Genomic DNA, 27,549 nt, shown 5'->3' on the forward strand with positions numbered 1-27,549 from the left:
TTCCTGTTTATCACTAACCCACTGCCTCCTGGAGGTGGGGCCCAGGAGGGAGGGGCCCTCCTGTCTCCCACTGATTGGTACCAGCTTTGCCAAATCTCCAGTTAAAAGCCTGCAGGTGTGATGGCAGGAGAGCTTTTGCATTTTGCCCTCTGCCGGTGCTGGGGGGAGCTACTGCCTTTTCCCCTCTGCCTGTACTGGGGGGAGCAATTCTGCCTGAGGAGGATTTCCAAGCTCTTGATCTTGGTTTTGTACATATTTGTATATATTTGGTTATTTCTATTATTATTGTTATTATATTCTTTTTCATTATTATAGTTTATTAAAACTGTTTTAACTTTCCAACCCATAAGTCTCTCTCCCTTTTCCCTTTCCCTTTCCCTTAGGTGGGGGGGAGAGGGTTAACAGAGAGCATCTGCCACCTGGTTAATAGCTGGCCCAGCTTTAAACCGTGACACCTAGCTACACTTAATTGTTTTGTTAGTTAAACAACTCTTAAAAAATTTCTTTGAAACACTGCTGAGCCAGTAAAAGTCTTAATGCATCTGTGAATAGGATGGTAACAACAATAAGGCTTGCCTGAAGCTTTTCCCTGATCCAGAGAGAATTAAATCATGGTGAGGGAAGTTTTAGTTGATTTAATTATAAATATATCATATATTTGTTGTGACTTGTACTTTTTTACTACTCAATATAATGTTTTCAGTATACCAGATGTCTGTATGTATTGCCATTTTTTTCATTCGGAGGTTAAATAGAAAGAGAGAAAATCTTTTACAAACAAAGTTCAAAATAGTACAGGTACTCCAAATGGTATAGGCCACTACTATTGCAGTATTACAAACGATACACAAAATGGAAGAGTGCTGAAGTCCAATTCCTCTACAAAACTTGACAGCAGTTTACTTAAGGTCTTAAAAAAAGGTCTAAATAAATAGAGGACAGGAAATAACATATGACTTTCAAGACTAAGTTAAGAAACAAGAAATCAATTCTGACAAAATATTAAAAAACACTAGTAGTATTAGGTTCCCAGAAGAAGAGGAAAGGTAAACTGACATACTTTATAGAAAATTTAGTCTCATTCATATCATCTCGTTGCTGATAAAATATGAGACTTTACATTTACTCAAATTTAAAATAGTTTACCAATATAGACCTGAAGCTTTGTATTCTCCTTTGTTAGACAGCACAGAGAGAAAAATTCTGTGAATACTTTTCAGTTGTGGCTGGCATCTGGATGTATTTGCACTTGTTCCCCAAAGTGTTAATCTCCTCCACAGTATTTCAAGTATATAATAAACTGAAGTCAAGACAGCTTCTCCATATAGCATTTCTGCCTGTTAGAGGAGTGAGAAATTAGCCACTGAAGTTAGTCAGTTAGTCATGAGACATCCCTGTGGTCACAAGAAGAGTTAGTAAACCTGCTGAGGGATTGCTTAAAGTATGAGAATGTTTAAAAGATACTCCCACCTGTGTTTTAAGATCCACAAACTTCCTTGTTTTTCAAAAATTAAAATCCTTTTCTAGGAGAGGAGATATTATGGCTATGAGGAAAATGTTCTTTATTGTCGAAAAAGAATGATAAAGACAGGATTAGTTTGTTTAAGCACTTGTTTAACTTTTCCATGAAACTATGAGTGTTACTAAACTCAGAGGGAAATAATAGGAATTTTTTCTGTGCCTAACGGCTGAAATTGTTCTTTTCTGTTTTATTCAGCGTTATATGTTTCTTTGTAATGTATGCTTTGTCTTACCCTGCTATGTGTAACTGGGTGATTTACACGAGAATGTTTCATCACTTCAAACAGATTTATCCAGTTTATGGGGACAGTGAAAAATAATGGCAAATATCTTTGAACTGCTTTAATCAGTGTTTTATCTGTGTAGGTTTCCAATGAACCACCTTGTTCCACAAAGCCAAAGTAGGATACAACTTTTCATGTTGTTCATGATGCTGCTTTAACTCTATTATGTTTCCTATGTTCACTTCCTCCACATTAAAATTATATTGTGGTTTATAGATTTTGTTCTAGAATGTAACAGAATTACTATTTTTTTGCAATGATTTAGTTTGGTGCAATATTTGCAGCAATTTGTTTTATTAAATGTGTGATCTACTCTTTTTAAGAGGTTAGCTTAGAGGTAAAATCTTAGCTGTTTAACTAATAGGTTCTAGGATTATGCCCCAGCGTAGCTCCATTTCATCGCATCAAATGATTCCGTAGAATTCCCCATTGTGTTTTCTTCTCATGGGAAGAATTCTGTCTGATTGGCTCCTCTATATTGAATTATAATATGATTGCTTCGTGCGCTGTTAAACACGTGTGCTGTTTGCTGTGAAATCTTCCATCGAATACCCATACTTAAAATGTTTTTTGGTGTTTTATATCATTTAGAACAGCTGCTGTGTTGTCAGATAGAAGCACAATACAGTAACTAGTGAGCTATATAGTATTAACTGTATCTGAAAATAGTTGCAGGCATTAACAGAATTTCCAGGGTTTTAAAAAGTAGCTGATACATATATAAACCTTATAGAAATATATTCATCCTACAATTTATTTTTTTTAATCAACAATATGCTTGAGAGTGGACTGGATATGGAAAAATAAATAGAACTCAAGGCAATATTGTAGATATGTGGTCAACTTTGGATATACACAAAAAATTCTAAGTTAGAGCATTAGTTTCCCTCTCTTTTTCTCCTATTTTACAGTTTCAATAGTTTAAATTCTTCAGAATTATGCATGAGTATAGTGCACTAATATTGAGATTGTAGCTCGGTGGGTAGCACCTTTAACTTGCATGGATGATTAGTTTGCCTAGAGGACAGGGTGTAAATTAGAAGGGATAACTTGAAAAGATCAATGATTTCATCTTTCTAACTCAGTTTGCATTTTTTATTTTGAAATATTTTAACATATGTATTAGAAAGACTTATAAATATGAATCATACAATAGGAACCATGGCAGTCACTGTTTCCTTTGCAAAAAATATATTCAGTAAGTTCTTACTACCATCTCTGCAGTAGAAATACTGTTTTATTCCATGTACTCAAAAATTAACTTGAACTTAATTAATATTTTATATCTTGTCATGAAGCACTTACAAATTCTTAGTACATTCCTAGTGCTGAAATCAGTTGCAATCTGACATTTCTCAGGGCTAAAAGGAGAGAAAAGTTTGAGGTTGCCAGCAGAAGATTACCTGCTTGCTGTTACTCTCTAGAGGTCAGCAAAGACTGGAGACTACAGCTAGAAAACAGAGCGCTTTCACTGTGGGGAGGAGGGTCGTATCATTTATAGTTTCCTATTTCCCTTTTTCTTTGCTTAACTTCCATGAAACGATTTCTCCTGACATGTATGTATCTCGGACTTCTGGTAAATTTGAAGAGTCGTATTTCTGCTGTCCTTTTTTTAATCCCATTACATTGATTTATCTTTAAATATGCCCGAGTCATCTTTCTGTGCTAAAGAGCCAGGATCCTAGCCAATTTGTTGGGTTTTTTTGTTTAAGAAAGTAGTAATTCTTATTCAGCATTCTAAAAAATCAGCTGACAAATGCACTAATGAAAATTCAAAACATTGTGGAGTTAGTCTACATTTAACCTGAGTGTTACAAACATCTATAAAGTAATCCCCATACTTTAGTTTTCCCACATTTGCGTGAGTGTTAAATTGGGTTGTTATTCAAAATATTAATGATAACTGAGCACAGATTGTGATGCAAATGCTTCTTGGTGTTATGAAGAAACAGCAAGAGCCTTCGCAGCTGCTCTTTTCTGGGAAACAAGCATTCTGCCTCGCAGCAAAGTGCGGGCCTTCAGAACTGAAATAAACAAATACACATTGTTCTGTGTGATGTTTAAAAGATGTTTTTGATAGAAGAAGAACCCAATGAGAAGCAATACTGAAGTCCTGCTATATTGAACGACTGTCCAGCTTACATCTTGTGACTCATGGCATGGCATGGGGTGCCATAAGTATTTGCAAACTCTTCTCTAGTCCCTTGGAATGTTTTTTCAGTGGATTTTCATAAAAGACACTCAATTAAAATTGTTTTGGAAAATGTGAATTTATCAGAAATTCAGCATAAACCAAAACCATCTGTTACAGGGAGAATATGTTTTTTATAACACTACCATGGTTTTTGGTACTGGACTAGAACAGTTAAGCACTTCTGCTACCATTAACTACTGTTCAGTTTGCTCAATACATTGTGTATTCTGTAAGTAAGAGAAAAATAGCCTATGAAAGCTGTGCCTATTTTTTTTTTTCTCCATTTTGCAGATTGCCCAGAGGAAGTGTGGGGATTTCCCATGTGTCAGTACTTGAAGGACAAGGGCTGGTGCTGTGGTCGCAATGCTAGAATGTCAGCGTGCTTGGTATGATTCCCCATCTTTTCTTTTTCCTACTGAGAGCTTTATCCAGATGTTACAGGATTCATTGTTTTTGGCTTCTAATCCTATAGCCATGACTTTAATCCAAGACTCTACAGAATAACATCATTAATGTTCTAAGCGTGATGAATTATATCTAAAAAAAATAGTACTGACCTTCCAGCTTTATATATTTTATACTTGCTGAAGGCATGAAAAAATTAGTATTGACAGAAATGTATTTTAAGAGTGGACAGAAAGGCCAAACCTTTGTTGAAACCTAAACAAGGTAACCCCTCAGGGTAATACTTCCTGGCCAAGGACTTAGAGGGGAACAAGGTAATTGTAGAAGGATTGCAATCAGTAACTCCCCCAACACCTTCATGATTCATAATATTGAATGTTCTGACTGTTTAAAACCTAAACAAACCTGCCTATTCCAAAAACTAGAAGAGCTCTAAAATCCTTGTGGCTTAAAAGACTGGAAACATCTTTTTAACTTTGCACCAAGAGATGAAGTGCTTTTAAAGACCTAACCTTATCAAGACAGGATGATGAACTGTTGTCTAATTTGAAAAAACACACAGGTACTGAAAATTTCAACCACTGTCTCAGTTAGAAGATCTCTATTCCTTTCCTCTATTAATTTTTAATTTCTAGTATCAAGATGAATCACATCAGGTTCTGGCTAGTCTCTGCTGCTAGCTCTGTACTTCCATTACGGAGAACAGTGTGGATTAAAGGCTCAGTACAGGCTAACGTATCAAGGTTATGTAAACCTGAACTAACATGGTAATTAAATGCTATCAGGAGAAGGTATAGGAGGACAGTTGTTTAGTATTCGCAAGGCTCAAATGTGTTACCCTTGGCAAGGTAAAAGAAAAAAATTGTTCCTTTTAGAGATGTTGCTGTAAAACTTATCACAAAAAGTACTTTCTAAAAGGGATTTACCTTTTCTCTTTTTTTTGTTGGTGTTATACAATACCAATTCCTCACCTGACACATGAGCTTTTTCCTTTCCACATTCCATTTCTTTTGGAAAGGAAAAGTTTGGGCTGTTTTTCAACAATACTAGGAAGATAAATTTTGTAAGCAAGTGACCCCCAAGAGACTACTGATTGTGCCATATATATCTATTTTAGATTTCACAGAAATTACAGAAATCTGGCAGTTAAAAACTTTTTTAGTTTAAACATTCACGAAAGGCAAAGAGTTCTCCTGTGTCACTAGATACTTCTAATGTTGTTATGTTTGTAATTCTCTCTATGCATTTTTCATGACTAGGGTTTTCCTTGCCTTCTAGGAGGGAGATAGCGCAGTGCAGCTAGGCACCCATCTTCCTAGGGGTAATGGCTAGCTGGGAGAAACTGAGTCTGCTGAGCAATGACACTCAGCATTATTGCTGATGTTCATTATTACATGTCATTCAAATTGGTTGAAGTGCCAAGGGCCAAAGGTTCTGGATGAGAGTTTCAGACCCTTACAATACATGTTAGAACCCAGATCCATCTTCTAAGCAGCAGCAGATATATGCTGGCATGAGAACTATAGCTTATACAGCAGAAGTCAAACCTGATAGTCGGCCAAAGCCATGAACGGAAGAACTGCAACTACTTGGACCGTATTTGAAGAACAGTCTGAAAGACAAAATCAGTTCTAAAACTAAGAGAAGGAGAAGTGGGTCATTCAGAGACAAGCAGTCTTATTTACTGTAGTGGAGTTTGGGTACTAAAGGTGACGATGACCCTTAAGTGGTGAGGCATTTTTAGTTTGCTATCTGATTTCTTGTAATGTCATATAATTTACGGAATTTTTGTCTTCATTTCTACTACAATCCTTAATAATCAGTTGAAATTTTTATAGGCACAGTATCTTTTCAACTGTGGAAAACTATTCCACGCTTCTAATTATTTGTTATTCTTCGTCGTTATGGATCATAAAAATCAAGTCTTCTCACACTTCCATCAGGATTTATGGTATGAAGAATCTAGTGAAAGATAATGCACAGCATTTAAAACTGCAGTCCCTCTGAAATCTTTATTTTATTTAACTTTACATGCAGAAGTTCAATTTGTCTGAATACTAGGGACTATAAGTATTTAAAGACATTGTACATTGAACTAATATTTATTTTAAAATAGTTGAATATGCAAAGTGAATTATTTGTATTTTGGTAGGAACAGACTCAAGAAAAATGCATTTCTTTTTAGCACTTTCACAGAAAGTAATCCTCTGAAATTCTTTTACAATACTAAGAAAAACAAATTTTGCATGCGTCTGTTTCCATACAGTTGGTTGTCATTGCTTCTCCTATAAATAAACCAAAATAACAGGAGTGAGCTGATTATGAGTCCCTAAAGGTATTAACACTTTAAAGTGTGCAAGCAAGATGTTATGTCACACCATTAATCTTTTAAAATATCATCTCCTCTGACTTTTCTACAATGTGTTTATAAAATGTTCTGATAAAGAATAAACATACCAGCAATTTACTTCCTTCACTCTTAAAGGCTTTGGAGCGAGTTGCAGTTGGCCAAATGGTAAGTAATATTGTTTATTTTAGCCATTCTAAGATAAAATGTGTTTTTCCCCCTTGAATGCTCTTAATCCATGACCTTTTATTGAACTTCTGCATTTCTGGAATCTAAAATACTAGCATACACTATATCAAATCCTGATAGATAGCATGTGTCACCATGAAATCACATTTTTATTGCTGTGATTGTACTTAGTGAATCTGTTTTCTTTTGACAATTAAGAGTCTGGAAGAAAAGCACAGCATAAAATTTAAGACATTACCCATCCTAACCTCTTTTGCTATCTTTCAGCTAATACATAAATTCGGTACAAATGTCCTCCTGATATCCCTGGTTTGTATCACTCTATCCCAATGTTTTATCAACTAATGTAAAAATAGAAATTGTTATGACAAAAGCTTGAACCTGTTAGAAACATCATCATTCTCATTTTTAATCCCTGTATATTTTTTTTCCCTGTGAATACTCTGAATTATTGTTGTGCAAGTTACCTTTCGGGGATGGTGGACACCAACTGTGCAAATATATAAAAGGCAACGCTGAGAGACCTCTTCTTTCCATCTCTAAGCCCACTGACCCCAGTAGTCTTTTACTGTAAATGCACTTTGCTGTGAATTTTTAATTGGCAAGCATTAACAAACAGATATTTCATACACAAAGATACCAAGTTTTCAGTGTATTCTGGTTTTATGAGCATAGTACTTTCTAGATGGTTCAGACTACAGTGTATAATGATTCAGCTAGGGATTTACTCCTTTTGTCTTTAAAACAATTTAGGTAAATTGTTATATTTATTTTGTATAGTAGAATTTGGATCATGATCAATACATTTTTCCTCTGTTCTTTTCCCTTCTTCCAACCTTTGAACTCTTACTTCAGAGTTTGGGTTTCTTTTTTTTTTTCTTTCATTCATGGTTATATTAGAATCTGACCCAAAAATGTAATTTTAACTGGATGCAAGAACATGAGTAAATTGTCCTCTTAAACCTGTTATGACTGATTGTAAAGAATACAAGCCAATAAGTAGTTAAGGAAGCCAATACTGTTTTTGTTACTCCATTCTTAATTTCAGTACCAATTTTAAATCCTTGCTGTTATAAAACTTTTTACAGCTGCCTACAGAATCATTGTTTTATCGAGCTGTTCTTCAGGTTATTATAGAAGAAATTTATGGTGTCACCAAAAGGTAGGAAGCTCTGAACTCAAAGAATACAAATCAAAGATCTCATTCTCTTCCACTTCTCTTCTGTAGAGAAAGTATTTCCTAGAAAGAAGGATGTAAGAATCAGTCTTATCGGACTGTATATATATATTGGTATTAAAACGCAGAACACGTTTGTTCATCCTAATTCCACATCACAAATGTATTGCCTTTCCTTTAGCCATAGCTGAAATAGGTCCTCTTTGGTACTAGATACATGGGTAAAACATATATTCACCAGAGAACTGACAGCAAATTCACTAAAAAGTCAACCCATTCCTGGGCTACCCTGCTATGCAGAGGTCCTGGCAGCTTTAATACTGCAGAAGACAAAAAGGCATTTCCATTTGTCCTGAGAAAAACTGCTGAAAGCCCAATGGCCACGGCTGTAAAGAGCTACTTACTGCCTATGCCTACGTTAGCAACCACTGCGCCCTTGTGGGATGGGATTTGGAGAGCTGGTGCTGAGGACCTGACATCTGCACTATATTCTCTTCTAGAGTTGTAGTTGGATTAGATTTTATCTAATTCTGTGGGATGTATGTCTGTTAGCACTTGGAACACATCCAGAAGCACACCTTCCAGTTTAATTTAATATGAAAATAATCCATTTTTTGAGCTCTGATCCTATTCCACAGTGTGAACCAAGGCATGGGAGGTAGGCAAAAACAGAAAATTCACTCCTGAACTAAAATAAGTGCTAATGCAGATACCCCCAAATCTTTTGCTAAATGTAGAGCCAGACAGCTTACCCTTCAGAAGGTCAAACTCCTGAAAGAATAAATGCTTTTTTTAATTTTAAAATTACATAAAATATAACACACAAAACCATGGCTAATAAATTGTAAAAAAAACCAGAAAAAGTGTGAAATAGATGATAATATGTTTCATTTGTTAAAGGAAGCATGATTTGGAGGAAGTAATTAAGATCATACTTTTGAAATAAAAGCAATGGCTACCTTGGAAAGACTCCCACCCAGTTTCATTGCTGAGCATGATGTTGCACGGTGTGGAATATCCCTATGGTCCATTTGGGTCAGCTGTCCCAACCATGTCCCCCCACACTTCTTGTGCAACCCCAGCCTACTCCCTGAGGGGCAGAGGGAGGAACAGAGAAGGCCTCGATGCTGTGCAATCACTGTTTGGCAACAGCTGAAGCATTGGTGTGTTACCAGCACTGTTTTAGTCGCAAATCCAAAGCCCAACACTACAAGGGCTGCTGTGAAGTTAGCTCCATTCCAGACAGACACAGACAATATCTTTCCCCCTGTAGCTTGTGCTTAGGAGGACAGATGCCCATCTTGCAAAGAATGACATAACAGCATCATCATTAACTGATTTTCAGACTGCATCAGGCTGAATGTTTAAGTGCATCTGAATATTAAATATGACTGCAGAAATCAAATCCTTCTTTAAAAATAAATGTGACTGTTGATTCTCAGTGAGTGGAGATCCTTGCCAGCTAAGCAGCATCAGAACTGCCACTGAATAAAGTCTTTCTGTTGACCTCAGTAGATGTTAATCCTGATCCTGAAATAAGGAGAAAGGTGTTTTACTGAAAATAAAGAGGGAAAAAGTTTTAAACAAAGATTATTCCTATTTAGTATTTCACGGAGAGGAAAGTATATTTCTTCTTAAGTAATCGAATACTCACAAACAGCTACTGTAGCTGAAAATGTGACTCCTACACTGCACAGCTGGAAGAGGAATTACATTAAGACACAGTCAAGAAAGCAAATTCAGACAACAAAAACTTTCCGTATTGTTTCTCCGAGATATTTTAAACACAGAGAAAAGAATAAATGTAAAGTGGCCTGTTAGGATTCAGTCTTCCTATAGGTTTTTTAAGTTTTCTTGCATTATTTTAACAAGTTTTTTGAAACAAGCCACATTTCTCGCTGGCTTCAAAATTAGGCCATTGAGTTGTGAACAGGAGAAAATTCTGGCTTCACTTAGTGAAATAAAAATTGCGAGGACAAGAACACAAGGTAACAAGCGAAAGTGAAATTTTACTCCAACTTGGCACTTGCTCAGTCCAGTGGTTGATGGTAAATAAATTACAGCAGCATTATAGTAAATTATAGAAGGTAAAAGGAAATATCTGTCAGTGGAAATAAGAATTTTGTCATTCATATAGGGAAATAAAAATATTAGGGAGAAATTAAAAAGAAACCTTCAACTCTCCAACTTTTAGACAAAATAATAACTGTACTATAACCATAGTACAGTTGTACAGTTGCTGTATCTAGAAATTTCTTCAAGTATTAGCTAGCTTGTTTTGTTTTAAGTAAAAGCTGGAGAAAGGAAAATTATTACTAACTTGGCAGTAGTAGCTCCTGAATTAAAAATCTAATTAAAATGAATTAAAAATGTGTACATTTCTATTGTTGGATCTATAAAAGCCTGCATCTCAATGCTGTATTTGCAGTGATCGACATGTTGGAAAAACTTTCTCCAAATCATCCTCCTTCATAGATTATGTCAGAAAGTCTCTGAAAAAGCTGGGCCTGAATGATTCAAAGGTGAGTCACTAAATAGAGACTGCATGAAATCCTCATATCCATCTAAGTTCTTGAAGTCAGCTCCATAATGCAATGTTTGAGCCATTGAGTTGATTTAGTTTGTATATTGCTGTATAAAGTATTCTTATTTTTATTAATATTAATAGAGCCAATCCATGCTTATTTTTATGTATTTAAAAAAATATCAAAGTTGGTGTTTTTCATCTTTTTTGGAAATAGACTTCCATGTATAAATTCTTGAAAAGATTTTGTTTTAAAATTACTTTATTCTGATGACTTTATATAAAAAGAATCCTTTTTTATACGTGGTGCTTATGATCAGAATTTTTTAAAGGCTTTCCAGTATTTATGAAGTTAATCCTACAAATCTCCTTTGAGGCAAAAAATGTAATACATACACTATTTTATACATGCTATCATTTAGAGTTAAGTATACTTTTCAGATGCCGAGTGAAGCAGTCATGAAGAACTTCTTGCCTGTGCTGATACTATACATTCTGATAAAAATAGCTCTTGCACCCTTTTAAACCCTGCTGAAATACTATCCTATGCAAACATGTTGCTTTTTCATCTGTACTTAAGGTTAACCTGAAAGTGATCCAAAAAAAACGTGAATAATGAATGATGTAGTAAACTCTTTGACCCCTTTTTATTTTCATTTTTTCTCCAGCAATATTATCTTGATCCCTTTGGACACCTTTTGAAACTGAAAGATGTAACATTATAGCAAGATAGGCAATTCCATCCGTGCAGTATGTTTCTCTTACAATTTACTTCCCAAAGTATTTCCAATTTATTTTAGCCTTTAGACAGTCTCCTTAAGTAGCCTTTGAAGATCTTCTCTGCTGCAGCTTCTGTTTATGGAAAGGCCTAATACTTTTTTTCTTTAAATTAATTAATGTTAATTATAAATATTACATTTTTTGAATAACTTTCCTAGAGAGAGAGAAAGAAGTAAATACAAAATTGAGATTTAAACATATAAAATCTTTTGGAGATTTTTTTTTATGTTCTTGAGTGTCTTGTCTTAGTACGACAACTGCTAAATTGGTCAACAGATGGCAACATAGCATTAGGCATGGAATATGACTGTGTGAAGATCACAACCACTCTGTGAGAACAAGTTGTGCAATGGAGACACTAGAGTATTAGACTGATTAGTAAAAAAATCAGTGGCAAGTATGTAAAATATTTAAGGTAAATGTAGTTGTAGTCTTTGGTAAAGCAGTGCTTAAAATCTGTAGTCAAAATGTCAAATCGCTTAAAATTTGCCAGGCTCATCAAACCATGAATTAGGAGGAAAATGCAAAACCAAATAAACAGGTAAATGCAAATGACATTGGAGTCATGCTTACAGCATTAAGAAAAAGACTTATGCCTGAAGTTCACTGTGTTTTAAAAGGATTATATTTAATTCTGTTTGCAAATTGAGTTACCAGTTTGCTTTTCTGGATAAATAGGCAATAACATCATGCATTTACCCCAGCTGAAAGTCACTACTAAAATGGTGTCTTCCTCAGTATGTGTACAATCACCCAAAAGCAATAGTGGATTGTTTGTGAAATAATAATCATTGATTAAACTCTGCTGGTAGAGAGTTACACATTCTTTTCTTTAAAAACAGTAAGCATAGAAACTTTGTGTCAGTATGTCTGATTTTACACATGCTGCCTTTTGCCAGAAAGGGTCTGGCCAAATGCAAGTTGCTTTGAGAGAAAAATGTCTGTCAACACTACTTCAAGCTGCACGTTTGTGTGGTTCCTAAAGACCTGATTCAAATAAATGCTCATTTTTGCTTATATTTCTCCTCATTTTTATGTACAGCTGGCTGCATACTGAAGACTGAATTTTATGCTGATCTAAACAATATTATTTTTTCTTTCCCAGCTATGTTGAAATTTGCAGCAGCATAAAACCGTGCTATTTTGATACTGCTGAGAGGAAAGTTGTTACTAGTCCCTCAACAGTGGTTCTGACACTGCAGTTTTCATGATGGAGTCAGCACTATATCTACACAATATTGGAAAATGTGTTAAATTCCTCTCTTCAGAAAGAAAATACTTACATAGCTAAAATGTGATGAAGCCTAAACATTTGCTCTCAAAGACAGTAAAAATCAAAGAGAAATTTATGCAGAATTTGTTTTCTAGCTCTGTTTTTAAAAATGAACAAAAGAGCAGCTGTACTGCATAGACCAAATGTCTGCTCTGTCTCTGGTAGTGGCCAAAAACTGATGCCTTGGGAAGAATACAAGGCGGGAGTAAGCATATATGAAGGATACTTCCAGAATAATCAAAAACGTGCCTGTCATTCACAAAAAAAGGAGGCAGTCATTGTCTTAATGCATAAATTTATTTCGGTGATGTTAAAAATACAGCTAAAACTTAGTAATGCTGTGTAGTAATGACAGAGAACAATGAGAAAAAATTGTTTACTTACAAGTCTCTGCTTTACATGTGCAAAAATATTTTTTAAAAAATTTAAGTCAGAAAACTGCAACTCTCAGGTCTTTTACTATGCTTATCAGAAAATCGAAGAGAGGTTTAATCTCTGCACAATAATAAATGTACTGTGAAGTAGAGGGGTAGCGGCACTAAGTTTTTAGGAGTCAGGGACATAAACATCCTTCCAAACTCGTGGTTCATGGTGAACACCACAGCTCCTTCCTTTATGCACACCAATGCCTCTGTTCCTGATCAAGGGTAGCCCTGGTGCAATCCAGTCATTTTCCAGTCTGGACAAATGTGGAGGCAGGTTAAAGAGAGCAAACGCATGAGACACCTAACCTGCCTTGGTACTCATTTATGTAAGTGTATGCCTTTTGCTAAACATCGAACTGATGAAGACTCTTATCAGGTATAAATATCGAAACAGTATGTTAATTTTTGGTATTGTTTTTCAGTAAAGATAAATTCTTTAATCCTGCCAATTCTTAATGTGAACAAGCCCCTCTGCCTCTTTTCTTTGTGGAATAGATGTGAAGATATTTGCCTATTTGAAATAAGAACCAGACCCTTAAAGACCCAGAAAAGATAGTCAATCAGAAGTGAGTTAGAGTGAGACAAAGTAGTAAAATAGATTTTCTACAAAAAAAAAAATAGCATTTATCAATCACCTAGGGCCATTCATTGTTACAAGTTACTGTTCAGGGACTGAAGTTTCCTGTTACCTTAGTGAAAATTATTTTCTCCATTGTGTCTCTTTTCATTGTGGAAGAGCCTGTCAAGTCCAGATTAAACACTGAGATGCAAATAAACTATTTTTTTCTGCCTTTTGGTACAGAATCATTCCTTTCACACATCTCTCCACCTCAGTAGTAAAACTGAGACATGCCTACTGAACGTCTAACAAAATATTCTCATTTTGTGAGGGCAGAGAGAGGTCTTCTAGTGTGAGCTTGATGCTTCACAGGTATGGTTACATTGCTTCTAGCTTCAGAACTAATGGGATTGCTTTGTGGGCTGTGGATACCTGCACAGGGCTTTAGTAATTGCTCTGGATACACACCAAGGCAGTATTTTATTCCTGGTTGTTTTCTTTGTCATAGCTCACTCTGTTCCTATACACTCCGTGTTGTATGGGCAGAGCATTCAGTGTCACGAAGATATGGGAGAAATTCTTTCTATCCGAAGATTTCTTTTCCCTTTTATTCACTGTTTTACCCAATGTAACATGAATGTGGGACTCTCACTTGAGAGAATGAAGCGTTCATCCCTATTCTTTCTCCTAGAGGAGCTGCCCACTCTTACGTTTGTTAGCCTTGCTTCTTGCAAACAGCAAGAGCAATCGCTCCTTCCTCTTCAGCAGAACATGTTTCAGATCTATTTCTAGCCGCCTTGCAGATGAATTTAAAACTAAGCCTCTTTATTTATACATTTGGTTGCTGCTTAAGACAATAGGTGCTACAAATGGCATTGCCACAGTGAAAAGTCTTTGTATAAGTATTTATGTGTTTCTAGAGTCTTTGAAGTAAAAAACCCAAAACTTTCTTAAATTGCCTGGTGTCCTGTACTTATTGGGGTAGATTAGCAAAGGATCTTTTATAAGGCCTGGCTTTAAGGTGATTAAAGGGAGAAAGTGCTTAAGCCTAAGGCCTGGATGTGTGTCTGGCAGACTTTGTCATCTATGACCCAGCTAGGATCGATTTCTGCTAGTGAGAGCCTCAGCGAGTGGAGCTGTTTAACAAAGAGAAGCTGGCCAGGATTCATGTGAAGTGCAGTCTGGGAATAAGGAGAGAATGCTATTTAATGCCATGTCTGATTGCAGGAAGATATACAGGGCTGGAAACACTCCTGACACATCTGCAAAGAAAAACTATTAGTCACTTTGATTTCATCTCCTGCTATATTCACGCTATAGTTACTGCTATGGGCTAATAGCATATAAGGCAGTTACTTTGTCTTAGTCAAAATACTTCACAAATCACTTAACCCTTTCAGATGTAGACATATGCTGGGGAGATACAATAACAATTTCAGAGGTAGGGTCACCTTAAGCTTTCACACACAAAGAGAAGTTTATATGCCTGTCAGCAAGGGCGTCATTGCAGATTACTTCGTTTTGTTTAACCGAGCTTCCAACTCTCCTGTGACTGGTGTTTTTCAGTTGCGAACAGTCTCGCATCTGCACATAACCTGAAGTTGCTGGGGCTCTTCCCCCGGAAAAAGTCATTTATTTGGCGGGTGCCCCATCTAAAAACCTGAGATGAGATCTGCAACAATGAACAGATGGTTAATGCTGAGTTTCCACCATCCCCATTTGCTCTAACCCTGGCCAGACTTCTTAAAAACAGCTGCTTCCCGTTTGTCTTTTTCTGATCCTGTACTTCAGGTAGAGCATCCCAAAAAGATTTACAGCTGTCAGGTCTCAACCAGTGGGTCAGTAAAGGGTACTAGACACTTCTGTGAGGCGTTGTACCCATCACAGTAGCATTTACATTAATAATACAGTGCAAGAAACTCATGACCTGTAAAAAGCTCATTTATTGTCTTAAGTAGTTTAAACAACTTTGATATTTGATATATTATATCTAGCAATGTTAGCCTCAAAATATTTCAAAGCCTTGATGTAGCTATGTAGCTAAATTTAGATGTAAGACATATCATCCTGTATATTCTGCAAAGGTTATGTATTTAGAAGTATACTTAATTAAATAAACATGTTAGTGCTTTCTTTCTCTACAATAACCAAGACTTCTAGGTTTGTTTATAATTAATAATTAATTGTATATAATTTTGTCTTTTTTTATAAGAATCACTGAAATTATTACATATCATTCATTTACACAGTAATCTTTTTCCCATAGTAATTATGCTTGCATTTTTAATATAACTAAATAAGTCCAGATATATCTGAAATACATTGGGCTTGCTAGTTCAGTTTTACTGGAATTCCTAAATGACTTCCCTTTGTTACATTGACTTGGTGTTTTTGTGAACTTCAGAGTATTGAATTTTGAGTGCTAAAACTGGTAGATGATACTGAAATCAGAATTTATGTGAAAATATTTTTTTTTCACTAAATGGTCATCTTTTTTGGAGAAATTTTTTTTCTTGTGGCTTTGGACACTTTTTATATAGTTAGTGTGAATAGTTGATATATGTTTCATATAGTAGTAATTTTTTTTAAAACAGTGATACTTTTTAAGAAAACACAAGAGCATGCATATGTGACTTTTTGCTTTCATTTTGATGAAGCAAACACCTAACAATAACATTAGCATACAAAGCCTGAAAACTAAGTCGCTAAGCTGAGTGATCTCTCAGTGCTATAACTGTCAAGTAAAATATAAAGTCAAAAATCTGAGGTTTTTACAATTATAATAAAAAAACTGATTCTGTTGATTTAAAAAAAAAAAATAAAGATATGTTAATTTTAAAAATAACTAGGTTTACCCTTGGAGCATAAATATGGTTGTATTACAGGTTTCAGTGATTTACCACTGGTTTTGAACTGCAGTTTTAATATATATTTCCTTTTTATAATTGCTCAGATGGCAGAGTGGACATGGATTAAGGAGGTGTCTTCTCTTATTATAAGTTGAGGCAGTTATTCATGTTAGCTAATTCTATATTTAATGTACTGGGCTCTGTCCTGAATAAATTTTCAGCAGACATAAATTATGCTGTGCTTGCTTGCATTTATTTATATGATAATAGTGCTCTTTTAAAAAATTAATACAAAAAATAGTTCCAATTTGCTGTGTTCAGATTCCTATAGTATTAGATGGAAACACTTTACTTAAAGCACTGCAAAGCCGAGAACTTGATGATGGGACTTTCAAAGACTCCTGCTAAGAGACTTAGGTGTCCTGATCACATAAATGCTTTGTGAACATGCAGTGGTAAATGTACCTTGCACATATCTTCACGGGGAGTGTCTGTGAAAATGTTTGGAAACACCTCTTGAGTTTCCTGGGATCCATCCCTAAATTCATATATTCCCCCTTTCCAGACCAAACCAGGAGGCATCTGACAAGCCTTTGCAAACTTTGTAGTCCCTCTGAAGAACATGCAGGTGGAAGCTCTGTCCCCCCCATGTTGGCTCTCAGTCCAACATGTATCATGAGTTGTCCTGGTTTTAGTCCCTAATCATATTCTTACTCATGTAATGGTGAGTAGACTTTGAGGATATTCCTTCCCATTTCCACATCTGTGCTTCTCGTACAATACCATTGGCAATTTATCACATATATTTCCTAGCTTGCTCCTAAATCAGCTGTGCTTCAGATGTTCTAATGATCTTCTGATACATTGAACTTGAACACAACTATGTCAAAATATGTTGAATAGAATGTTTTGCATGTTTTTTCATAATTTTAAACCATATAATTAAGAGACACTGTGATCTGTACACATCATTGACAAGCAATGTTGTACTTAAATGAACAGGTGAGCCTGGGACAACATAAAAAGCCTCTGTCCTTATGGAACTTGTCAGGATAAGTTGCTTTGCAGTATTTAGAAAGCTGCATTTTTAAAAAACTATTTGTTTGGAAAGTTCCATCCTTCCTAGAAAATGCTTAATAAGGTTTCCATAGCCATGTGAGAACACTCTAAAGTAATAGACTGATCTTTACTTCTTCCACCTTTAACATACATATGTTCAAATTTTTTCAGGCAAAAGTAGTTTTTCGTATGAATTTCTGATTTACTGTCTTTACAAGATTTTGACCAAAGGAGCATGGCATTCTCTAGACCTATGCCAAAGGGCTAGTTGAGTGAAGAATTTCTAAGTTTAAATTCAGCACCAGTATGAACTCTTTAACCAAACAGATTTCTTACACTTCCTAAATTCAAATGGCTGACTATGTTATTCATTTCTCATCTGTAATGTTTCTCAGTTGCTGAAAATTGAGTCTTAACTACAGAATTACCAGTGGAAAATTCATAATTTAAATTTTAGTGTGGTGTGCTATTTGAGATACCAATGGGCTAAACCAATTTTTTTCAAATAGATTTCTTGGAAGAATGCTAAATGCCATCACAACGTTTTCTAGGAACTTGGTGGGTTTTGTGATGGTCTCTTTTTTTTTTCCCCATTTCTCTCAGCTAAATTGCGTTGAAAGAAGCTACTTTCTTAGAAGCGAATGACACTTGCTACTGTGAAAAGAGTGTGACTAGCTCTTTTGCTGTGACAAAACATTTAAGAGCATCTTCCTCCGTTCTTTGGCGTTTGTCAGTGTCTTAAAAACACCATTGCACTGTGTTCTGTTATGAAGTTAATAAAATGCCCACCTTGACTTAATATGTTAACAACCCTCATCACTTTATATGAAGTCAGACAGGGGCGATACAGAAAGAGATAAAGGTACATCTTGTAACCGGTGATACAACAAAATTGTGCCACCTATCCTGTGGGATTGCGCTGTATCTTTCTGAGCTTCTGTAGATCACGTACTGCATCCTGTTTCCATGCTTGCCTGAAGATTTGAGTATTGATATAATGTGAACCAATGATCAATGTGCTGAATGAGAAAAAATGCAGCCATAATTTCAGTCAGTGTTTCCTACAGGACAATTATTTAGGACAACTTATTTCAGTAAGACAGAGAAGAGGACATTGGGTGAATAGAGGTGATGTGCTTCTCTTAGCTTACCATAGAGCATCCCTTGCCTTGTAATATCTTCTCAGCAATGACTAGTGGAATATCATAAAATGCAGCTGGCAAATGAAAGGGAGGTAAGAGGAAGAATATAGTTGTGTGGCTTAATTTTACTGTTGTTTTAAAAACTGTTGAAAAAGCACATACTTAAGACTGGGTAACTATCAGTAGTGGAATTGTATAATACATTAAGACATTAACTAAGCTGAATAAATACAACTATACTGGGAACTAAAAAGGAGAATTTTTGCATAAATTGGGAAAGAGAGGGCCTTTTAACCTGAGATTTCTTATCTACCCCACACCAAATTCAGTGTTGATATCTTTAAATGACACTGAATACCTCAAACTGGTCTGATCTTTGCTAGGATTATTTCTAATTTTGATGTTTTTTATTGTGAACAGCCACTGAGCAAACATGCAGCCAAAGCCAAAACAATACTCTCTGTTTTTCCATGAATTCTAACACGGCAATTAACGGAGTCTAAACAGTCAAAAAATGAAGGCACTAAATGAATTTACACATTTAATGTTGAAGAATTGACTTTCTCAAATGTTTTCTTGGACAGAAGGAATTTCAGCTTACAGATTTCCTGGTTCAGTTATTAGTTAGGGAAATACTGAATGAAGGCTCAGGTAACACTTGTATTGCAGCCTATAAAGTGGATGCACATAATGCTCTTTTCAAGTATAATTGTTTTTCAAACGGACAAAATACTATCCAAATTATGGTAGCATAACATTTTAGTCTGACAAGGAATCTTTATAGATGTGACTTTTACTTCAGTTAGATATAATTCTAAATAATATAGATTGCATTTGTTTGAAATGTATTTTAAATGAAGTTCTAAATAAACTTAAGTTTCTCACTAATTACATTATCTGGTTTACATTATTTTACATTACACTACATTACATTGCATTACATTACATTACATTACATTATTTTTTAACTACCTTAGTCATGGGCAAATTGTAAAAAGTTGCTGTATGGTATGGTCTCCCAAGTGTTTTGAACTGATCTAAGACACTGCTCTGCTTAAAGGGTCCCTTCCTGCTTTCTTATACTCATGCTAGTGTTCATGATAGTGCTGGTACAAGAAAAGAGAGGAAATATGGAAATGTGCAGTCAGTGCAGGGGAAAGCAGTCTCTTTGAGGCAGCAAAGGGGAATTATATCTGTTTAAACAGGCTCTGGAACAGCATACTTAGGCTCCAGCTCTCTTCTGTAGCACATGTGTAACATTGGACAGTAAAAGAGGCTTTCATTTTGTCAAAATACTCTTAGTCTAGGGAAAGACACAACTCTGAAAAAAACACTCTCAGGAGAAGTTTTAAGTATGGTATCACTAATTGTCACCCACCTTGTGCTTGAATGTTTTCTTCTCAGCCTGTGCTCAATCAGCATGTCTATGGGATTGTAGTCTAACTCGGGTGTGCTCAGGCGTGTGGTATCTCACGTGCTCTCAGGGCTCTGTTGACAGTCTCCTAGTGTTCACAACTGATGAGGCTGGCCTATGGTATAGTTTTAGTACCACTTCCAGCATATGGTACAGTTACGACTATGTCAGTGGAGACCTTGCTGCTCTCTAGTTCCTCTTGGTTATTTCGGCTATTGGAGCCACCACACCAATCCACAAAGAAATTAGTTTAAAAGAAAGCATGCACCACCATCACAGTGCAAAGAGACAAGGTGCTCTTATTCACAACCTCATAAAGACCAAGAGACATTGTAGCTAAATCAGCAAAGAAATACTGGCCAAAACCTCTCTGTATGTATTGAAGCTTACTTGAATATCAGTAGCGTAAGCTAGATCTTTGAGTGCAGAATCATTATTAAGACAAGTGCATGATATATGTATTTGGGTTTTTTTATGCATTTTCACTCAGGCCACAAATTCCATAGTATCAACATCATAATGTAAGAAAAAAGTTCAGTGCATGGATTTAAAGATTTTTTTTTTTTTGGATACACAAACCTGTGGCAACCCTGCATAGAGAACAGTTGCATGCACAACTCCGGTGGCTAAATGGAGCTTGTACTATGGGTGCTAGTAAATACAATTCTGTTCCTGAAAATGCAAACAATAATTTACTCCTGCTTCACCTTGAAAGGATAGCTGAAGATTGTGTTGAGTACCTTTTAAGAGCTGAAGCCAGGTGGCAAGCTGTTGCAAAGCCAGTGTTACCTGGGTTTTGGTCATCTTTCAATAAATTGACCACATACCTAAGCTATCAGGTACCCTTTTCATGCCCTTTTCTATCAGTGCTCTATGGTGGACATTTTCTCTCTCTTACAACTGGACTATTGCATTGAATTGGTTCACCCACCAAACTTTTAATTGAGGTACAGTTTGGAATAGTACCTAATCAATTTGTGACAGCAAGATGAATTCAGTTGGAATGTGTAGTAAGCAAGGAGGGAGTGGAAAAGCACTTGGGCTCAGTACTTGAGTATGGCAACATCCAAGAGACATTTTTGACCCAGCTTTTTATTTGCCAAACATTTCACAGCTTGTTTTCTTTTAATTTGAATGCTTCATGTTGAAAAATGGAGAAGGAAGCAAAAGCAGAAAAGTTTTCATGATCACGTTTTTACAAGTACAGATCTTTGTACTTTAATTCCAAATAGCCTGTAATTTCAAAAATCCATTATACTAAAACTCTTTTAATTCTCAGTTGAAATGAAAAGCTTATAGGGCAGAGGTTAAATAAACTGTTTTGTTTATCTCATGACTGATATATTTCAGTTGGTTTGGCTCTTTAGAGGGGACGAGAAAAACAAACCCTCAGATATTTGCACAGCTTTACTGAAAACAAAATAGCAACAAGACCAAAAAAGTCCTGTTAGTCCACATTAGTACTGCCAGATCAGCTACTCAACCTTGCCTCTGTAGTTGGGAAAAAGTACTTTCTAAATTAAAAAAATGAGACTGAAAGACCACAGAAGTTCTTCTAACCCATCCCCTTGTTTTAAGCCAGAGTTAGAATTTTGTGTCATTCCTGAAAAATATTTGTCTAATCTTCTTAAAGCTTCCTGTGAAGGAGACTGACAACCTCCCTAATCCTTAATTAACCTCAAAGAGAGAAAATTTCTTCAAGCTTTTGGCAGATTTTTTTTGCTGCAATGCATTCCCATTAGTTCTTATCTTACCCACTGTAGACAAGAGTGAACAACCTGTTCCCTGCTTCTTCATGATAGCCTTGTAAAAACTGTTATTATGCCCACTCTCAATTTTCTCTGATTTAACCTGATCAGTTCCAGTTCTCTCAGTCTTTCGTCATCATAGGTCATGTTTTCTAGATCTCTGATCTCTTTCCTCTCTCAGGGCTTTTTCAGACAGTTCATTTCTTTCTTTGAAATCTGATGCCCAAAAATGGATGCAGTATTCCAGCTAGAGCTTTGCCACTGCCAAGCAGAGTTGAAGGATTACTTCCTACACTTTGCAGGCTGCTCTCCCATACATGTCGCAGAATGGTGATGGCTTTTTTTTGCAGTAGCACAACTGTGAGTCTCGCTCAGCTTGTGATCTGCTGTATCTCACAGATTGTCATTTGGTGTTCCCCATCCTGAACAGCTGATTATTTCTGCCTGAGTGTAGTCTCTTCTGCTTTTCTGTACAGCATTTCAAACTTGTTTTCTAAGCAATGCTCCAATTTCTGAAAAGTATTTTAAGTTCTTGCAATGCCTTCCTGTTGCACGTTTGCAGAGTTAGTTAATGTGATTTCTGTTCTGTCATCTGAGTTCTTAATGAAAACATTGCATTTTCTAATGGAGCTCCAGCCAGCAGGTCTTTTCAGTTGTTCAAAGAGTCATTAATAACTACTTTCTGATTATGGTCATTCAAACAGTTTTCACTTGCTGTATAATACTTTAATCTAAACCTTGTTTCTTAAATTACTTATGAAATTGTTATGTGAAAGTGGCATCAAAAATCTTGCTGAAATCAAAATATATGACAGTTGTTTTTCGCCGTCGTGAATCCTTTCACCCTCCTTGTAAACAAAGTGGACTGACCTGTGAATTGTTCTTGACAAATTCATGTTGACTATTACTCATCTGCTTATCTTTCAATGTTTTTACATTCTTTATTTGTTCCATTTTTTTCAGTGCACTGAATTTGAACTGATGGCTCTATAATAAGACATACATTTACTAGCTGTCTGACATACCATCTTTGAGAACTTCTCAGTGACAATGAGTAATAGTTCTGAGGTCACTTCATTCCCTTCCAGGCTGTCCTATGATGAAGTTCATAATACATAGGTGATCTGAAAACTTATAATTTGTGGAAATGTTCTCTAGTTTGGTTCCCTGTTTTAGGCTGTGAGATTTTACCTCTTTGCAACTGGATTAGCCACATGCTCTCAGATGACTCTTCTAATAAAAGCATGCAAAAATGTATTAAACACTCCATCTTTCATAGTCTTTTGTCAGTACCGTTACTTTTCTGCTAAGTTGTGGACTAGCTCTTTCCATAGCCACAACAGAGTAGCCGTCCTGCAAGCTCCCAATACTGAAGAAGTACATCAGGTTCTTTCAGCGCTGCTCTTTCAGCTCCGCTCTTTTAGCTCCACACTTGCCATCAGCCTCTGTCATCAGTAACATTGCAAACCTACTTCCCACTCCTCTGACAGGTTCTTTAAGTGGCCAGCTCAGCTGTCTGCTTTAGCATTCAGGACTGTGGACAGCAGAAGAGTAGAGACTTCATGACCTTTAAAACCTGGAAAATGTTGTGGTCTGGCTGCCCTGTAGAGAACATGCTTTGTGAAGAGCAGTTATGGTCATAGCTCTAGCTACCTGCGGTGGTGCAGTGGCCGCTAAGGGCTGAAAAGGGATTTGGCTTAGTCGAGTTCTTGAGCTTCCTTTGTATCAAAATCATCCCCAAATCACAGCATTTACAGTCATAGTGGCAGTGCTGGCAGCGTTTCATCAGGTGATTGGGGAAAAGAAGAGGGGAACATGTAGTAGTTCAAAGTAAACAGAGAAAGTTTTATTTTAAAGATGGGTAACTTGAGGCACAGAGAAACAAGTATTATTTCCAGAATCTGATAGTAGGTTTTGTAATATGAAATACCATTCAGGAGTCCTGACTGAAGCATGTTACTCTCACACCAGAATCCACTCCTCAGGTATTTAAATAAATCTCTTGGGGATGGGGGTGAGGAGGAGATAAGATATCTGGGAACACAAATGAGAATGTTATATCCACTTTACTGTGGAATACTCATTTAAGAATAGCTAGAGCCTTCTGAATAATGAAGGTATTTCAGTATTTCATGGCAGTGCAAAATGCTGTCTGAAGAACTGTTATTGTAAATGAGAACCAATAAACTGCTATTAGAAAATTATTATAAACCTAAGGAAAGTGCTAATTTCAAAAACAAAACACAGATTTCTTTTGTAGTGTTACTTTCAATTAGGAAAAAAATATGTTGTTTTAAAATTCTCTTGAAAAAGTAACTAGAATAACTCTGATATTTTTTTTTTTTAATCCCTTGCAGCTCCCAGACAGCTGTATAATGGATTACTATGAAAAATACAAGCACAGAATGAATGAACTTGAAGCATTTAATATGGTAAAAGTTATAGGATTAATACTATTACCTTGTATATATGTGCCAGTCTAGAACAAAGCCCTGTTAAGTTTTATGTGGAGGTGGACTGTCTTGCACTGTAGTATGCAATCTCAAAAACAAAGCAGCTCCCCCTTCCGAACTTTGGAGCATATCCTATTCCAAAACTATATTAGGCGTCAGTAAAATAACAAAGCAAACACATGGAAGATTCTTTTTCAAGAGGGACTATTACCCTGGAAAACAAAATGTCAGTCTCCTTTTAAACCCAGACTAGTCTCCATGCAGTTATTTCATAAAAATTCTTTTTATTAAAATTCATTATTTCCCTCTTTAAAATTGTTCTGCTTCATATAATATAATTTTCTTGTTGCACAATGTTTCAAAACCAACTAAATAACATACTTTCCTGGTTTTATGGCATTCCATGTATTTTGATCTTTAATATAATCTGTTTTGAAGATGTCCATCCCACAGGGAAAATTGGCAAGGTGACATTTGTACAACAGAACCCCTAGAAAATGACTGACCTTCCTGGAATTGTTCTGTGGAAGTGTAACCATTCGGAAGCGTATTGGCTGTCTTTCCCAAAATCATTATGGTATCTAATCTTTCTTTCAGCTGAAGGTTGTTCTGGCTCCCTGCGTAGAAGTTTTAATACTTCTGGATCGTCTTTGTTACCTCAAGGAGCAGGTATTTTTGCATTATGTTTTATGATACCTAAAGGCTACATCAGTGAAATGAGACTATTTCAGCCAATTTATTACTGTGCAGACCAGAAGTCTCTGCTGCAGAATTATTATTCTATCATATTTGCAAAAGTATAAGCATTCATTCCATTTAGTATAAACATATGCCCAGCAGATGTTTTTATTTTCAGCAAAGCAGCAACAGTAGAGTTTATGTTCTTTTAATTGTATGGTAATTACTAGTCAATAGACAGTAAAAAATAAATTAATTAAATCTGCAACAAATCTCATTTTATATAACATATTGAGATATTTCATAATTAAAAAGAATATTGTAAATGCTAAACAAACATCATGCTGTATATGCTAGAGCTTCCAAAGAATATGTTTTAGAACATATAATTCAATAAATTTTGAATTAGGTCCAAAATGTTTATGATTTCCTTTTATTGTTTCTTAATTAAGATCAGTGATGAGAGAGGGTGCACTTTTTCCAACTGTATGGGTCAACTGAGGTACATTTGACTAACATACAGCCTGGATGTATTTTACAAATGTAGACCTGGGATATAATAAGCAAATGCTACTACATTTACTCCATAATGATTTATATTAACAGTGTTTTCTTCTAACACTAATTTTGAGCTCGGCCTGATTAACTCAGAAACAGCAGTCATACTTTCTCTGCACCAGTAAACATTTTTTGGACAAGTAATAATTTGCTAGGAGGAAATGGTCGCATCTTCCAGCTTCTGCTCTGGGCCACAGTCAAAATAAAATTTTAAAATAAAATTTGAACCCATTCGTGTGAATAGCTCTGTTTTTCCACCATAAACCTTTCATTTTAACAGCTCCATTTTATCATAAGTAAAAATTCACTTTATTCTCTGCCACAGTGTACTTGGAACAACTGAGTTGTAGTAAATGTATGCTTTTGTTCTAAATGGTATTTTTACAGAAAAGGCAGTTTGAAATATTTAAATAATGATGTATTTTCCCAAATGCAACCAGTTATAAATCACATAGAAATCTGTATGGTTTCCAAGACAGGAGATCAGACTTGCTGCATTTAGCACTAATTTACCTTTTCTAAATGTAATAGACGCATTGATTTAATCTTGTACTGGTTGATTCACAAAATGTGTTTAGGAAGGAAAAATAGAAATGATAAAAGCCATATGCAACATAAAGACCAGATCCAGCTGGCCTTATTCATTTGAAAAGTCAGTTAATTAGCTTGAGTAGTAGAATGTGCTGCATAAAATGAGTAGGACTTGATCCTTAATTTCTTTGCTGTAGTTCAACCGAAAAAAAGCTTTGTTGATGAAAGGGGTGGTAAGCTGTCATTTGATAGTGCCAGAAATAATTTAATGTCTTTAAAATACATCCTGTTTTGAGTATCCTTTTTTCTCAACAAACTTTCCATGATTTCCTTGTTAGGTCAGTGTTTTTTCTGCTTTTCATTAAGGATAATTTTTAGTACTTTTTTTGCAATTTTGTATTTCAAAATGTGGATCTATTACCATATCATAGCTTTTAAGTCAGACACATTTTTATGTACTTCAATCACATATCATTTTACAGGACAACATTGCCTGGTCTGGACTTGTGAAGTTATTTGATCCTGTGAAATCCCCCAGATGCTATGCAGTTATTGCTCTGAAGAAACAGTCATGTTTTTAAGTGGAAGCAAATTGCAGATAGGTTGAAAGCTCTGAACTGATACTGCTGTTTCCTCACTTTTATTCTGTTATTTTTAATTGATTCCTCAAGTACACTGACTGTATGCTTTTCAGCTGCAGAACTAAAAAGCGCAATGCCTCTTTGAATCATGAGAAATAAATATCTCCTTTATAAGTACCATTGCTTCCTTATGTCAGTTATTCAACAATGTTGAACATCTGGCTTTATTATAAAAGTTATGACCCATATTATGTGATTATTTTTTAAATAATTTTTATGTTTCTTCTTTTAAGGCATTATACTATGTATCAATATTCCTTCTCTTGATATTTCTAATCACGAGATTGTACCTTCTCAACTTTTACTAGTGTCTGGCATCAGCAGCCTCAGGCTAATCTCGTCTTTTTCTTTTCTGGTTTCAGATGGTGCATAGTATAAACAGAAAAATAACCTGCACTGTAAACAAGAGGTTCATAGACTAAATAGGATCTTTGTACTTCCCTGTTCTGCAGGTCATCAGGACCAGCTTATTTATAGAGCAACCTAGAAGAGCCTAGATAGTAACTACCTGCAAAGAGCAGTTTTGTATTAACCCCTTCTTACTTCAGGCATGTTCCTGGCATGCACTTGTTCGCCTGTCACTCTGAAATAAAAAAATGTGTGTGCTCTAATCCAGTGGGAGATTTCCCAGTGCTTAAGAATCAGCTGCCCTGCTTGAGTTCACTCTGTAATCCTTGGGTTTTATCAGAAAGCTATTATCATCTGGCCCAAATGTGTAGGGTATAAATACTGTGGTACCCAAGTGAATTGAAACTTGCTAGGCCGTTTCTCATTGGCTATACTGCATTCATAAGCGGG

General features: G+C 35.7%; 1 protein-coding gene across 3 annotated transcripts in view; it reads left to right on the forward strand.

Moving 5' to 3' along the window:
- Positions 1-26,868, forward strand: part of METTL25 (methyltransferase like 25) — a 69,410-nt gene extending 42,542 nt beyond the window's left edge. The window contains exons 6-12 of one of the 3 annotated variants that reach the window (XM_068400698.1): positions 4,291-4,385; positions 6,890-6,919; positions 8,029-8,102; positions 10,546-10,639; positions 24,248-24,322; positions 24,941-25,012; positions 26,593-26,868. In XM_068400698.1, the coding sequence (XP_068256799.1) occupies positions 4,291-4,385; positions 6,890-6,919; positions 8,029-8,102; positions 10,546-10,639; positions 24,248-24,322; positions 24,941-25,012; positions 26,593-26,691 (539 nt within the window). In that variant the 3' untranslated portion in view covers positions 26,692-26,868. Of the gene's footprint in view, positions 1-4,290; positions 4,386-6,889; positions 6,920-8,028; positions 8,103-10,545; positions 10,640-12,526; positions 12,801-24,247; positions 24,323-24,940; positions 25,013-26,592 lie in introns of those variants that run through there. The other 2 variants (XM_068400699.1, XM_068400700.1) reach the window with 2 other exon arrangements.
- The last annotated feature ends 681 nt before the right edge of the window (positions 26,869-27,549 follow it).

The sequence above is a fragment of the Nyctibius grandis genome, chromosome 5, assembly GCF_013368605.1.
Source record: "Nyctibius grandis isolate bNycGra1 chromosome 5, bNycGra1.pri, whole genome shotgun sequence".
Taxonomy (NCBI): Eukaryota; Metazoa; Chordata; class Aves; order Nyctibiiformes; family Nyctibiidae; genus Nyctibius; species Nyctibius grandis.